Source organism: Prosopis cineraria, unplaced genomic scaffold (genome assembly GCF_029017545.1).
Source record: "Prosopis cineraria cultivar Desert tree isolate PC_DT_omini unplaced genomic scaffold, ASM2901754v1 PC14, whole genome shotgun sequence".
NCBI lineage: Eukaryota > Viridiplantae > Streptophyta > Magnoliopsida > Fabales > Fabaceae > Prosopis > Prosopis cineraria.
In genome coordinates this window covers 2,454,074-2,467,734 of record NW_026555345.1, presented here as the reverse complement: position 1 = coordinate 2,467,734, position 13,661 = coordinate 2,454,074, and the positions used below count along the sequence as shown (strand labels likewise).

The following is a 13,661-nucleotide window of genomic DNA, read 5'->3' as shown; positions in this document are numbered from 1 at the left end:
GGAGGAGTTCAGATTCTCTGTTTTGCTTTACTTTTGTTCTTTTCTTATCGTTCATATTAGACTCTAGTATATACGAATTGCATTGCAGCATCCCACCAAAAAAAGAAAAAGGTACTCAGGACAATCTTGGTCACCTTGTGAGAAGATAGTGCTAGAATATCTTAGCACTTTGTTTGTTCCAACCTCAGTAACTATCTAATAAGGGTTGATGGTGATGGTGATGTTGATAAAGAATCCGAACTAAATAATATATGTTCAAGCACACCCCAAAATTTCAAACAAGATATCAATACAATCTTAAGAATCTCTCACGACAGTATTAACCAGCTACAAAATTCAGCATACTACAGCTCTAGTTAAAGGGCAATAAAATCCATCCTGCTTCAATTTTCACTGCTGCTTGGACTTGCAATTGCTACATCACCGTTTTAAAGCCCCTTCTACTTAAGTACAGCTTGCATTTTCAGGCCTGATTCTGTCTTACACCATAACCTTGCCCTCCATGGTGACCTCCATTGGAATCCGTCCTCCACTGTGAAATCTCCAGCCCAGTAAGTTAAACAAGAAATGGATTTATTGGACAAAAATTACAGCCTAAACTTTTTAACTTCATAGCAAAAAATGCAATTGGTGTGTTAATTCACATTTCTTGAAAGATATCTCCAATATAGAACCTGCAAATAGAGAAAGCTTGCAACAAAAAAGCAAACTGGGAGAAAGATAGACTGCTAATGATGCCTATCCTCTTTTTCATGAAAAATTGGAAATTGTACAACAGATTTGGCGCATAAAATATCAAACTGAACACGATAAGAGAGTGTCATTCATTATCAATAAGCCTAACTGAGTTCAAACATCTTACATGCTTATTTCCTGGACTGCGACCCCAAGAAAGACGCACTGTCTGCTTTCCTATTACTGTCCCATTCAATGCCTGAATTGCCTCCTCTGCATTCTTTCTGTAACAGACAGAAAAAGACAAAATTGAACGGCTAATTCACCAAAAATTAAAAAAGAATATATGTATGTATGTATGTATGTGTGTGTGTGTGTGTGTGTGTGTGTGTGTGTGTGTGTGTATGTATATAACACTAGTAATGATAGCACTATTCACAGCAGTTCTCAACCATACGATTCTAAATTATAACAGGCTGACACCCATTCACACCCATTCACATGCACAAGTGCACATTTTTAAGTTTAATCACTGGGAACTGGGGTTTAACTTATAAACCATGTTATGGCACACAACAGGAGTACCTGTTAGCAAATTGAACAAAACCACACCCCTTTCCAACGGGTATCTTCACGGAGACAACTTCACCATATTGCAAAAACGGTTGTCTGAGATCTTCATCACTGACGTCTGAATCAAGCCCTCCAACAAATATCTATGTAACAAATAGATTAGTTACTGATGTGTACCAAGAGCAAGGCAATGACAATTACAACAAGAAGGAGAAACCTTATCCCACTAGGTGAGGAAGGGGTTATTACATTTTTTTTTTTTTTTTGGGGGGGGGGGGGGAGGCTTACTCACAGTTGTGTTAAAAGAGTCCCCTTCAGACTGGGAACCTTGGGCCATAGCACCATTAGAAGAATATCCATTAGCCAACACCACAGCTGATAAAAGAATATCAAAATCAAATTTGAAATCTTAAAGAAAATTTTGGCGCTGTAAACAACACATCCAGCAATTAAAAATATAAAAATAATGAACTAAAGAAGGAATTTAAAGCCTATTTACTAAATAAATTCTGAGGACATTCTTGATTGTGACTAGTTCCTAGACCTAAATTTGAAGTGTATGAGAAACAGTAATTATGATTCGGACATGGGAATAAACGTTTTCCAGAATAGAAACACAACCATAAAAGGGGGGATCTCAACAAAAATATAGGCGTATTTGATCTCAACAAAAATATAGGCGTATTAAAATATGAGACATTTACTACGACCATAAATCAATGAGCCACAATCGTTAGCATATCCAACTTAGCCTCTTATGTCACACTAATTAAATAGTCAATAATTTAAACTATTTGAGTCATCATAACTCCAAGGTCCTAGCATTAGTAGAGCTAATTCAACTGATACATATATTAGTATTTGATTAGCTTAGTGAAGAATATGCACAATACCAGCAAAATTAGGATGAAAAGGTATAGAAAGGATAAAAAAAACCAATAGAAGACCATGTGACATAATTCATTCTAAGAATAAAATTAGCATAAAGGAGGTTATGATTACAAATGCAGGAGCGAAGCTTGTTAGTATCAGTTGCACTACAGAAATATAAATACTTAACAGGGTACAGTTCACTAAATTTACAATAAGTGCATCTTGACAAACCTTGTGAAGAGTAATGTTGTTGGTGTCCGTATGATTTCTTTGGAGTTGCAATACTTATTCGCATTGGCCTACTTGAACAATATTGACCATTCATTTCAGCCAGCGCCCTGGATCTTTCATTTTCATCAGCAAACCTAACAAAGCCATAACCTTTTGAACGGCCAGTGCTAGAATCAATGACAACTTTTGCTCCCTTAACAGATGAATATCTGCTTGCAAAGGTTTCCTGTAGCATAGCATCGGTAACATCTACAGCCAAGTCCCCAACAAATATAGAGTAATCTGAATTAGCATCAGATCGCCTATCGCCTGAACTGAAAGCAGCCCAATTAAGGCGAAATGGCTGGTCTGTATTTGGCATCATAGTGCCATTGTAGCTCTGTAAAACTTTCTCAGCTGTTGCACGTGTACAAAACTCAACAAATCCATATCCTTCAGACTGACCAGTTTGCTTATTTCGTATAACCTTCACTGAATATACCTGTACAGACACAAGTTTTGCATAATTACAGCTGCTGAAACACATTGTTCTCAGACTCAAATCAACAGAAAACAGAAGCACTATGCTAACATCACAGAAGCATTCTGAAATTAAAACAGAACTCTAAGTAGTTGGAAATTTTAAAAACATAACGGGGCTGTCTTTATATAAGCAAAATGAGTCATACAGACTAAGCAAAATTCAAACACAATGCTAGCTTAGCGCATGATAGTGCCACAGACTTGTGTCTAAACCAACAGAAGCATATTAGGGGAAAACCATTTAGCAAAGTCTCATCATGAATCAGCCAGCATATCTTCCTAATATCCCCAAATCAACACTTCTACTAAAAAAGTAAGAGTTACCCAATGAGCTTCAGAGCACATAACCTGCCCGTCTCCCACAGTTGAAAACTGAGTAGATCTTAACTATGCAAACAGGTCCAATAAACTTAAAACAATTCCATCCAAAAACTTGGGAAAATATTCCTAAGTTATCATACATAACATCATTAAGACTGAGGTCTGATTGAATGCAGTCAGTACTGTCTTCTTAGGGTAGCAACAACAACATGGAGTGTGATCAATTAAAAGGATAGGGGGCCAAGTCTCACCAGGCTTGATTCGCGTATGCATACTTTGAGCTCAAGCTTACTAAGGTCAAAACACATGCTCAAGAATAGATTGTCTAATGCTCGTGAATTTACTCACCCTGCGATTGATACATTAATCAACAGCTCGTTCATTTAAGTTGTGAAGATTGAAGAAAACCCATGCCAGAACTTAATTTTTCAATGAACTAAACTTCAGCTCAGATCACCAGATGATTGCTGATGATAGGACTGAGAACCAGGTCAATTAATGCATTCCTCTTTATAAGACAGATAGAAAGGGAATGTCACTTCAAGTTATGTAAGACTCACTATGAGAGTCCAATAATAACAAAGAACCAGGGAACTCATAGAAAGCTCAGTTGACTGTGCAAACATGGGATTGACTTTCTACAAAAAAGAAAGCCTCTGTCAGTGGTTCTTTGTTTTAAATTTAATACAGCAGGGAAAGCAGTGGGTTCCATAACGATAGAAAACTATCCTGTAACGCAACATGTCAAAACTCAAGGCTACAGACTAAAATTCTTAAATTATCCCGAATGGTTTGCTTCCTTAATTATAAGATCCAATTTTTATGAAATATAATACTAAGAACACGCTAGCACAACAAGATACCACTCAAAACATATATTTCGCACTTGGCAATACTCCAGTCGCATTCCTTCATTTCTCTAAGTTATAAATACCTGACATATGTATTCTAAGAATATTAAACAAAGAGCAAATCAATTGTATTCAAACCCAACCTTCCATAAATTTCAATGAAGAATAAAATACAACTAGCGCAAAAAGCGACATATAGAGCAAGAGGGAGAGGTTGGCCAAGAGAAAAAATTAGAGCAAGAGAGAGAGAGATGGTGACACCTCGCCTGTGTGAGCAAAGCAGCTATTTAGGTAGTTCTCGTCCATCCAGTGATGCAAGTCACCGAGCCAGATCGTCCTGATCTCATCGTTGGAGCTCTGCTGGTGGTGCTGCGGCTGTGACGGCGGCTGTTTCAAGTGCGGGTGGTGGTATGGCGGCTGATAATATTGGTGAACGTAAGGGACATAATGCGGCGGATACATCATCATCTGTTGCTGCATCATCGCCATAGCCGAAGCCGGATATTGCATGGTCATCCATTGTTGGTGATACTGATGCGGCTGCGCCCATTGCTGCGGCTGCGGCTGCTGCTGCTGCGGATTCAGATCGGCGGCGTCGGGAGTTGGCTGAGCCATGAGTTTCAAGTTTTGTGTCTGCTTAGGTGCTTTCTCTGTCCACAACTCTTCGTCTATGTCGCTCTCTCTTCACCTTCCCGTCTCCAACAATGGAAGTTGCTGACAGCGAGATGAGAGAGAAGGAAGGAAGAGAGAGAAGGAGTGAGAGAGAGGGGAGGGATTGTGTGTTGTTGTGTTGGGTTTGGGTTTGCAAGAGACACAAAACACTACTATTACTGTGTTACAGGTTGGATCTCGCTCGGTTACGCCTCGGTTATAACGTCGGTATGCCGTCTCTTATCTCGTGGCCTTCTATGTGGGATCCATCTTGCCAAATCGACGGCTCTCATGCGTTTCTCTCTGCTTCTCCACCGCTTCCGTTGTTATCCTCCCGTTATCTCTATTCTTTTCAAATCTTGCCTTATTGATATTAGTTTTTTATTCCTTAAACTTAATTTCATAATCAACTATACTAATTTTTAAAAGATTTCAGTCAGATTATTAAATTAATCAATTTTTTGTGTTGAATATACATACATACAAACATATATATATATATATATATATCCACCAAAATAAACCTTTAATTTAATTTTCTATGATCCTACTCTCTTTAAAGTTTAAATTAAACTCATAATTTTCGGATTTGAATATAAAAAATAGAATTTTGAATGAAAAAGTTAGATATAAATATCCTCATCTTTAATTTTATTAAGTTAAAAATCATATAATATAATATATATATATATTATTTCAAAAAACTAAAAATTGTAATTCATTTTAAATTATTATATCTGATTAAATTCAGAAGCTTAAATTTCATCTTATAATAAATTTAATTTTTTTTGTTATACTAATATTTATCAGGTACATGCTAAAACATTATTATAATATCCAGAATAATTTTAAAATATTGAACACAAATTAAGACTAAGATACCATGTGAAAAGGTAAATAAAGAAGCTAACTGCGCGCAAATGTCGAATATCTAACTCAGACATTTTAGCTTTTATTTTTTTATTTTTCAATTGATTGTTTTTCTTGATAATCATTATATCATAATTAAAATCCATGATTTTTTTTTTTGAATTCATGTTATTAGGATAGAGAAAATCCTCAAATTTAGGCATTAGCCATAAAAATTTTAAGTCGAATGAATGATATAAAGATAATCAAAACAAATATATAATTATATGAGAAAACTTATATACTTAAGCTATATGTATCCAATTAAATTAAGACATGTGAATCTTTTATAAATTATTTATTATATAATAAATTTTTTTTATTGGTTAAAATATATTAAGATTCATATGTCATGATTTAATTTGATATAAGTATATTAAGTACATAAGTCTTGCCCATAATTACATTTATATGATAAAATGAAAAATAGAAAATAATCAAATATTTTAATCAAAATTTTTCCTTTAGGATGAGTACAAAATTTTTCCTTTAGCATGAGTACCCTATTCCTTTTCTTTTAATAAATCATTATTTTTTTTTAAAAAAAAAAGATCTCTTCGGTAGAACTTATAATCTCTTCAAAATTAGTGGGGAATTGCGCAGTCGGGGGAAAAGACAATTAACCAGTCATTATTATATTTATAATCTTATAACTCAACCAAAAAAATGATAGCCATAGTAAATCATAGTGATATATTGCATAAAAACCGAATGTCTTCATTTATTAGGAGATGTTGTAAGTGACCCTAAGTTATAAAGAAGACATTAATTCCATAAGGACCTATTGATTCTTGCATTGCCTTATTATTATTAATTATTAATTATATTTGCATGAACAAACTCCATTATCTTCGAATGTCTAAGAGAGAGAAAATAAAGAGAACAATAAAAATAAAGAACGAAATTCGTTGAAAGTTGCTCTGTTTGTGTTCGTTGTGGAGGAAATGCAGTCTAATTCATGAATTTAATTGCATTACTTTGGCAATAATTAATAACACATCTTCAATTTATAGAACCAATTTTGGGTGTGTTCAGTACATTGTTTTATTGTTATGATATAAACCGTCAAAGCATTAAAGTAATACATTATGGTATTTAAGGCATGTTTAATAGCAGTACATGAGTGCCATTCAAATTTTTTGTTGTTGTGTCTCTTTGCATGCTATATGTCATTAAACATATAAAAAAAATCCTTCATTAAAATTTAGAGAAGAAAATCTAAAACACTTGTATATCCATGATTCCTAATTTTTGTTATGACCATTTAACTGTGTTAGATTCAAGCATTATCAAGTTTAATTAAAGGTGGTTTTCTCAAATACATTTTTTGTATTTACATAGACTTGAACTTAAGAGTTCATGCTTAAACAATCATAACACTTGTTATTAGGGCATGACCTGATGTTAAATTTAATAAATTTTGAGGATTTTGGAATAACTGTTAGAAAAGCAGGGTTAGGGAAAGTTGAATACAAATGGGCATATGCAAAACATGTTGATGTTGCAATGTGAATGTGAAGACAAGAATGGCTTTTAGGTGTTTACCATAATAGTAGAATTGATCATAATAATGAAGATAATAAATGCATGCATGTTCTGGTCAACGTTGTACCAATTGAATTGTAGTTGTCTTTATTCTCTCACGTGGAAAATTTGACTTTCTTCATGACACCGCCAAAACTAAAATAAAATGAGACTCTAATTGTTAATTTTGACTTAATTGTATTCCCTTACACCAATTAGATGAATATTCTTTCTTCTGATATACTTTGTAGCCAAAAATAAAACTTCTAGTATGTTGTTCTATTTGTCATTGAATAGTTTAGTGAGATTATCCTCCATGTTCCTTTAGGAAAAATTATGGGACGATCATATCGAAAAAATAATAATAATAACAATCATATAAAAGGCCCGAGAAAACTTCACAGAAATAGTCGACTTCTTTTACCCAAGTTCAAAGATCAGACCACAGCTTATGCCTCCAAATTTAGAAGAATTACAACCCATACCCAGCTTTGATTCAATTACCATGACTATTACTATTTTATTAATTGAACTATTAATTTGCAATTTTTAATGGTCACTTAACGCGCTTTGCAAGTTTATTCATATAAAGTTACACGCTTAAAATGATTAGCGCGATAGCAGGCCATAAAATATGTTCCCAAAAATAACCCCCATTAGATATACAGAAACGCAACCACTTAATCTCCCTTAATATTAAGTATTTTCATGTCCACCCGTTCATGTTTCCCCTAACTAGTATATTCATTTGGAGTTCTTTCTTCAATACTATGTACTAATTAAAGGAAAAATTGACTCTAGAAATTCTGCAGCTTGAGATAACTTCTCTTTTGATGTTTCAACGGCTAGTATTCAATAATCAAAACTAAGAGAGACAGAAGGGGCCTATACAGAATGAATTAAATTGGATTAGGGAAGTAGAATGGGATTTGCAACTGGCAACCAAAAAAAAAAAAAAATGCAAGAGCCTTGGCCAAAATTTCAAACAGGGTGACTATCCATCCTGTTGGCTCTTGGAGCAACTTGTGACTAAAGGTTTCAAAGATGAAGGCAATTAGGCAAACAGAACCAGATGAGCTATGTACAGTCCTAGCAGCTTGCCACATTCTGCATGGAGGAAGCTTACTTGCTATAATCTGCAAGGAGGAAGTTCTCATATGGCGTCCCGATGAGTGTGTTCCTCACATCGTTCCAATTTTCGACCTGACCTGATAATGGTCCTTTATGGATCTTCACCTGACGGCTCGTCAAATCTCTTCGGGGAACCTTCAGAAAATCTTGAACATCCATTAATTTCTGAAACCATAAAAAGAGAAAGAAAGAAAGGATTGTTAATGGCTGACAGGATAGTTGAAAATATTAATTGGTTTGATCTTTTTTGTGTGATATGTAGTACGACTTACAGTGTTGTTTTTGACAACATCTTCATAGTATATGATAATATGCCTGGTGCTCTTGAAATATTCCAAAGCCTTTGTGGCGGTTCCATTCACTTGGTTTATATTGGATATCAGCACTGTCGTGTTGATTACGGGCTTGTATCGCGCAAGTATCTCTGCCTGAAAACCACTGTCAGAAATCATTAACATGACAGAACAACTATTTTGGGTAGGACAACACATCAGCTGACTTAACAGAGGTTGCATCTAAGCAAGATCTTCATGGACATGCACAGCATCAGATGTTCCATTTCACATACGGAACACGAAAGAAAATATTTCAACATGAGCATCCATGGGAGGAAGAGAGAGAAAGACCTCATGGGGTGAATGAACGTGAGACTTGTGAGTTCCATTTAACAACTTAGCATCCCTATCATATTGATTTGCAAGTACAGAAACCATTCGACGTAGAAGATTCCTTCGGAAAAGAAATATGACTGAAACACCATGTGTTCTGAAGTAATGCACTATCTGTTCATGATGCTGCATCAATCCCTGTGAAGATTATAGAAGTATGATATCCCAGATTTATTACTTATTACACTCTCGAATCAAGCATACATAGAGCAGAAGTTAATACCATCATATCAGACATTTGAGCTATACCAGCTTTTCCGTGAGTACAAATATATATACATGGGCAGGGCAAATACAAAGGTCAACTGATATAAAATTGAGATCTGACTTAAAATAGCATGAAATGCAAGCAAAATAAAAATAAGTGCATCAATGTTAAATTAAAAAATAAGCCTTGCCCACCATTTGCCAAGTCCTTGGAGGATTATGATTTAAATATGATTAACAATTATATATCATTACAAGATGAGAACAAATATAATAACATTTTTTTCACTAAAATGAATTAAAAAAATCGGATGATATCCAGTTTCATCAATTTGAATATTAAGCTTTCTTTGTAATCAACTTGCAGGGGCAAAAAACTTATTTAAGTTCTAACGCTTTGAGATCTTCAGCTTTTTACTGAGCTCAGACAAAAGCGTGGACACACACAGCGACCCTACAAGATTAGGAAATCTGAAGTGTCCATGTACAATTAGAACCGCCATAAAATGTTTAATACAAATAGAGAGATTCTTAGATAAATCTGATTTATCAAAGATTGATGAATCAAACTAATCTGATGGACGTCTATGAATGTTAAAGACAGGCTTCAATGAAGATTGCACCTAATAATGCTTCTATGCCGTTTTTCATAGAAAGTCAACTTCCATGTTAACCCTCTATGTGATGATTTAAATCATTTAGCATTAATTTTCATTGGCCATAAAAAGCAATGCCACAAATCGTAGTAAGATACAATGGAATACATGAAAAAGCCTGAACCTTGATTTAAAAAAATGAATGTTTATTTACTATGTTCTAGTAGGTGTCACCTCTCTTTCAGAATAGCTCAAATACCATTACTATTTTTCTTACATATGTCCGGACTGAGAAAAGATATCAGAAGACTGTATAGTCTCCATACTCTACAGCGTCTACACCCAGCCACGCCTCCACCCATGTTATGTTAAACTATTTTACTGCATAAAGGAGTAACCTCAAATTTCGGTCAGCCTTTATTACAATATATATGAGCAGTAAAGTACACTAATTTCCTTTAGATATTTGACAGAGGACTGCCACCTCAGCCGGTCAGCCCTTGAGAAGCTACATGAGAAGGCACGAATATGCCAGGATGGCTGACCAGCACTCTATTGCTCTACTGCCAGGATTTAGAGTCTAGCACTCCATTCTCTAGTAATTTATATTTTTTCTTATCTTAAACCTGCTTGATCTACCTGAATTTTACTGGAATAAAACTTCGTACAATTTTCAAAACTCAGACGGACCTGTCCACTCTCAAATTTTCATTTTCTATCCCAATTCCATTTGTGTTCATTTGTTTGTGCTGTTATCCAAATAATGTTTGACCAAATTACACCTCCAAAATGTGTAGCACCCAGGATCCTAATAGCAAGGCAACTCATGGTTGACTCCAAAATCAGACCAAGTGAAATGATACTTCAAAGCCCTCAAAATTGGACAGTACAAGCCCTAAGTTGCACTCTTCTTATACTAGCTCAAATAAGGATGACTCAAGCCACCTCTTCACTCTCGCACTCCCATGAATAGCTCACTGTTCAGCATCCAATGTCAACACCACGACTGCTAAGTTTCCCTCCCTTTCTACAAAATTGACTACAAGAGTTCAAGAGACCCAAGTCACCCGGTCACCCCTACACCCTTACCCTCACATGAAAAGCTCACTGTTCAACTTCCAAGGTGACTATGTTTGATAGTTGCTACTTGCTACTGCTCCACAAAGAGAGTAAGGAAAACTCTCATATGACAATGCTTTATGAAAGGGAAGAAGTGGTTTCATGAAAGATCACTGCCAATGCACAGGAGCTGCAACAAAAGCTAACCTGCTACATCACCAGCAGCCACAGCACTAGCAACAGCTGCATCACCCATTAGTAAGTCTCTAACATCATCAACCACAACATCCAAATCCAACATCATTGCAGGCCCTAGAGACTAGAGTACAGAAGGATTAGACAAGCAACCCTCCTTTACAGCCCGGGTTCTTGCATGGAGAGCTCTGGCAATGGCAATGGCAATGGCCTTCCCGCCCTACATTTGAGCATGCTCATGGCAAAATGGACATTCATACATAAATCAAGCAGTACCTGATTAAGCATCCACTTCAAGCCAACTGCAGCTGTGCACTCATTTTTTGAAGCACTGCTGAACCAATCTAGGTTATAAACTTTGTCCAGAGTCTCCACAAGTGTTGAGATATTACGTCTTCTCACTTTAACAGAGAAAATCTCCCCATTTGAGCTTATATTAATATGGCTGTTGAGAAAAGTCTCGAACCACCCGCTCCCAGATCTCTGCATTGACAAAATGGCAAAGTTCCGGACAGGATTGCAAGCACATTCAGCCCTAACAATGGCACACCAAAGAAGCCATGTACGTAAATCCAAGCAGATTCAGGAACTAAATCCAATTCCAAAGCAGTAATTTACCTGTCATAAGTTTTGGGTTTAGGGTAGTGCACGTAAGGGATTTCCCAAGGTTCAATGATGGGTTCCGGGCATGCCCTTTCCGTTCGCTGGATATCTAAAATTACGGTCTCGGTTTGAACACCTACCTGTTTCACACAAATGGTACATATATACACGCCACAGACCATTGCCAAGACCAATACGACCATCCTCCATACTATTGTTGACTTCTTGAACGTCTTTAAGAGGAAAATGTCCTGGAATCATAAAAACAATATTTTATTCAGTTCACAAGCAAAATATAAATAACTACAAGTAGGCTTCAACTCAGTTGATTCAGCAAAACGATGAAATGAACCGATTGAGCTAGTCAGATGCTAGTAAGACCTTAGGAAACCATCCAATAGGTCAAGAAGGAGCTTCAATTTGTACATATCTGTTCCAATTTATTAAACAACCCGATCGAACAATCTCACACAGAACCCCATGAAACAAAAATAATGATCATATAGAATATTTTGCCTCAGATTTTGGAAGATTCAAAGGCAAAAGGACAACAGTACAGCACATAGTTAAGTGAAACTAACCTTAGCAAAGGAAGAAAGATCATCGGCCATGGTTGCTGGTGTGTTCACAAAGAAAGCGATTGAAAAGGCATTGGGGGCAGCTGGGAAAACTAGCTTTGAACTTCTCTTCTTTTTCTTCCTAAAGCATGTCAGCTCTGATTGCTGCAGAACCCACGAAGATTGAAGGAAAAGCAAAGCCAAAGGAGGGTTCTTGATGGCTTTGAGCTTTTCCTCGTGAAGAACAGAATGATTAGATGCTTCGACCGTTGCACGCTGTCCTGCGCTTTCTTTATTTCCAGATGGTCACACGCTAATCTTCTCCATCATGCTTCTATCCTCGGCTCGGAGGCTCCAGCAAAGGAAAGCTGAGCGAGAGAAAGGCCAAAGCAAAACGACGTGGATCAATGGTCTGGAAGAAGAAGAAATCTTGTCAATTCCAATTATAATATAGGGAAAACACTTCTTTCAGGTTCCTATAACTTTATTTCTTTCTTTGTTTTTTTTTTACTATATTTCAAGTCTTTATATTTTTTTTCCATATATATTGTTGATCCCCTAATTTTAGAGGGATTTTAACATAACACAAACAGAATTAAAATTATTAATGTATCTATTCATATCGGTAAGTTTGTGTTGATATATTAAATGAGGATTAAGTTAAATTTTTTAATGAACAAAATATATTAAAAAAAGCTAGATTAGATTAAAAAAAGGTTGACATTGAGTTAAAAAACTATAAACTTAAAATATCTCTAAAAATGTTTAAAATTTAATTATAATCTTGATTTTTAAACTTTAAGACCTCCAATTTTTTAAAAAATTATTTTTCTTATTTTTTAAAATGTATTATATCTCAAAAAAATTATTTTATTTAATGTAGCTTTTTTTAATTTGTTTTGCTTATTAAAATGTCTAAATCAACATCCATTTAACACATCAACATAAATTTAACAATATTAATGGATATGTCAGTAACCTTAACATTGTTTATGTTATATGAACATTTTCCACTAAAATTATAGAAACTAGTGTTGTAAATAGAAAAAAGGTACGAAGATCTAAAATACTTAAAAAAATGCAAAACATTATAACAAAATTTAAATAAAATATAAAAAATAAAAATAGTATTTTTAAATTGTTTATTATCAAGTTAATAAAAGCAAAGGCCAATTTATAAATGTCTTGGGTAGTTGTTGGAGCTTGACCCGTGCTGCTTGACTTTTCAGGCCTTTATTATGCTTTTGAAAATACTTATCCTTATTGATTGATTTCTTTTGATGTAAGAGCTTTTCAATGAGTAAGATCAAAGTCAAAATTATTACCCAATATTAAATTTAATTAATCATTGTCATACTTTAGCTACAATTTTAATCATGGTGTTGATAGTGAGAAAAAAGGAGGAGGGAAATGAAGAAATAAACATAATAGTAGGAATCAAAGTTAAGTACTAATAATAAACATATGAATGTTGGGCTTTAAATGTTGAGAAGGAGAATGCGAGCTGGGTGTAGT

General features: G+C 35.0%; 2 protein-coding genes across 2 annotated transcripts; both read right to left on the bottom strand.

Annotated features, from left to right (window-relative positions):
• Positions 1 to 223: 223 nt before the first annotated feature.
• On the bottom strand, positions 224 to 4,859 carry LOC129292706 (polyadenylate-binding protein RBP47-like). The gene is made up of 6 exons (XM_054930317.1): positions 4,308 to 4,859; positions 2,353 to 2,833; positions 1,541 to 1,623; positions 1,261 to 1,391; positions 863 to 959; positions 224 to 532 (listed from the first exon to the last, which is right to left on the bottom strand). The coding sequence occupies exons 1-6, from the start codon at positions 4,659 to 4,661 to the stop codon at positions 464 to 466; spliced, it is 1,215 nt and encodes a 404-aa protein (XP_054786292.1). The 5' UTR covers positions 4,662 to 4,859; the 3' UTR covers positions 224 to 463.
• A 3,062-nt stretch (positions 4,860 to 7,921) lies between these two features.
• Positions 7,922 to 12,558, bottom strand: LOC129292707 (uncharacterized). Its single transcript, XM_054930319.1, has 6 exons — positions 12,171 to 12,558; positions 11,605 to 11,840; positions 11,263 to 11,521; positions 8,888 to 9,067; positions 8,534 to 8,689; positions 7,922 to 8,426 (listed from the first exon to the last, which is right to left on the bottom strand). The coding sequence occupies exons 1-6, from the start codon at positions 12,198 to 12,200 to the stop codon at positions 8,253 to 8,255; spliced, it is 1,035 nt and encodes a 344-aa protein (XP_054786294.1). The 5' UTR covers positions 12,201 to 12,558; the 3' UTR covers positions 7,922 to 8,252.
• Positions 12,559 to 13,661: the final 1,103 nt, after the last annotated feature.

Bases quoted from the DNA above. Each gene is read 5' to 3' on its own strand.
- LOC129292706 (XM_054930317.1), bottom strand. From the start codon at position 4,661: ATGGCTCAGCCAACTCCCGACGCCGCCGATCTGAATCCGCAGCAGCAG. The intron at 2,834-4,307 runs GTGTCACCATCT...GTGTCTGTACAG, and splicing joins GCTTTGCTCACACAGGCGAG to GTATATTCAGTGAAGGTTAT. The intron at 1,392-1,540 runs GTGAGTAAGCCT...TTTGTTACATAG, and splicing joins GGGACTCTTTTAACACAACT to ATATTTGTTGGAGGGCTTGA.
- LOC129292707 (XM_054930319.1), bottom strand. From the start codon at position 12,200: ATGGCCGATGATCTTTCTTCCTTTGCTAAG. The intron at 9,068-11,262 runs GTACTGCTTGAT...TAATCTTCACAG, and splicing joins TGAAGTGGATGCTTAATCAG to GGATTGATGCAGCATCATGA. The intron at 8,427-8,533 runs GTAAGTCGTACT...TTATGGTTTCAG, and splicing joins ATGTTGTCAAAAACAACACT to AAATTAATGGATGTTCAAGA.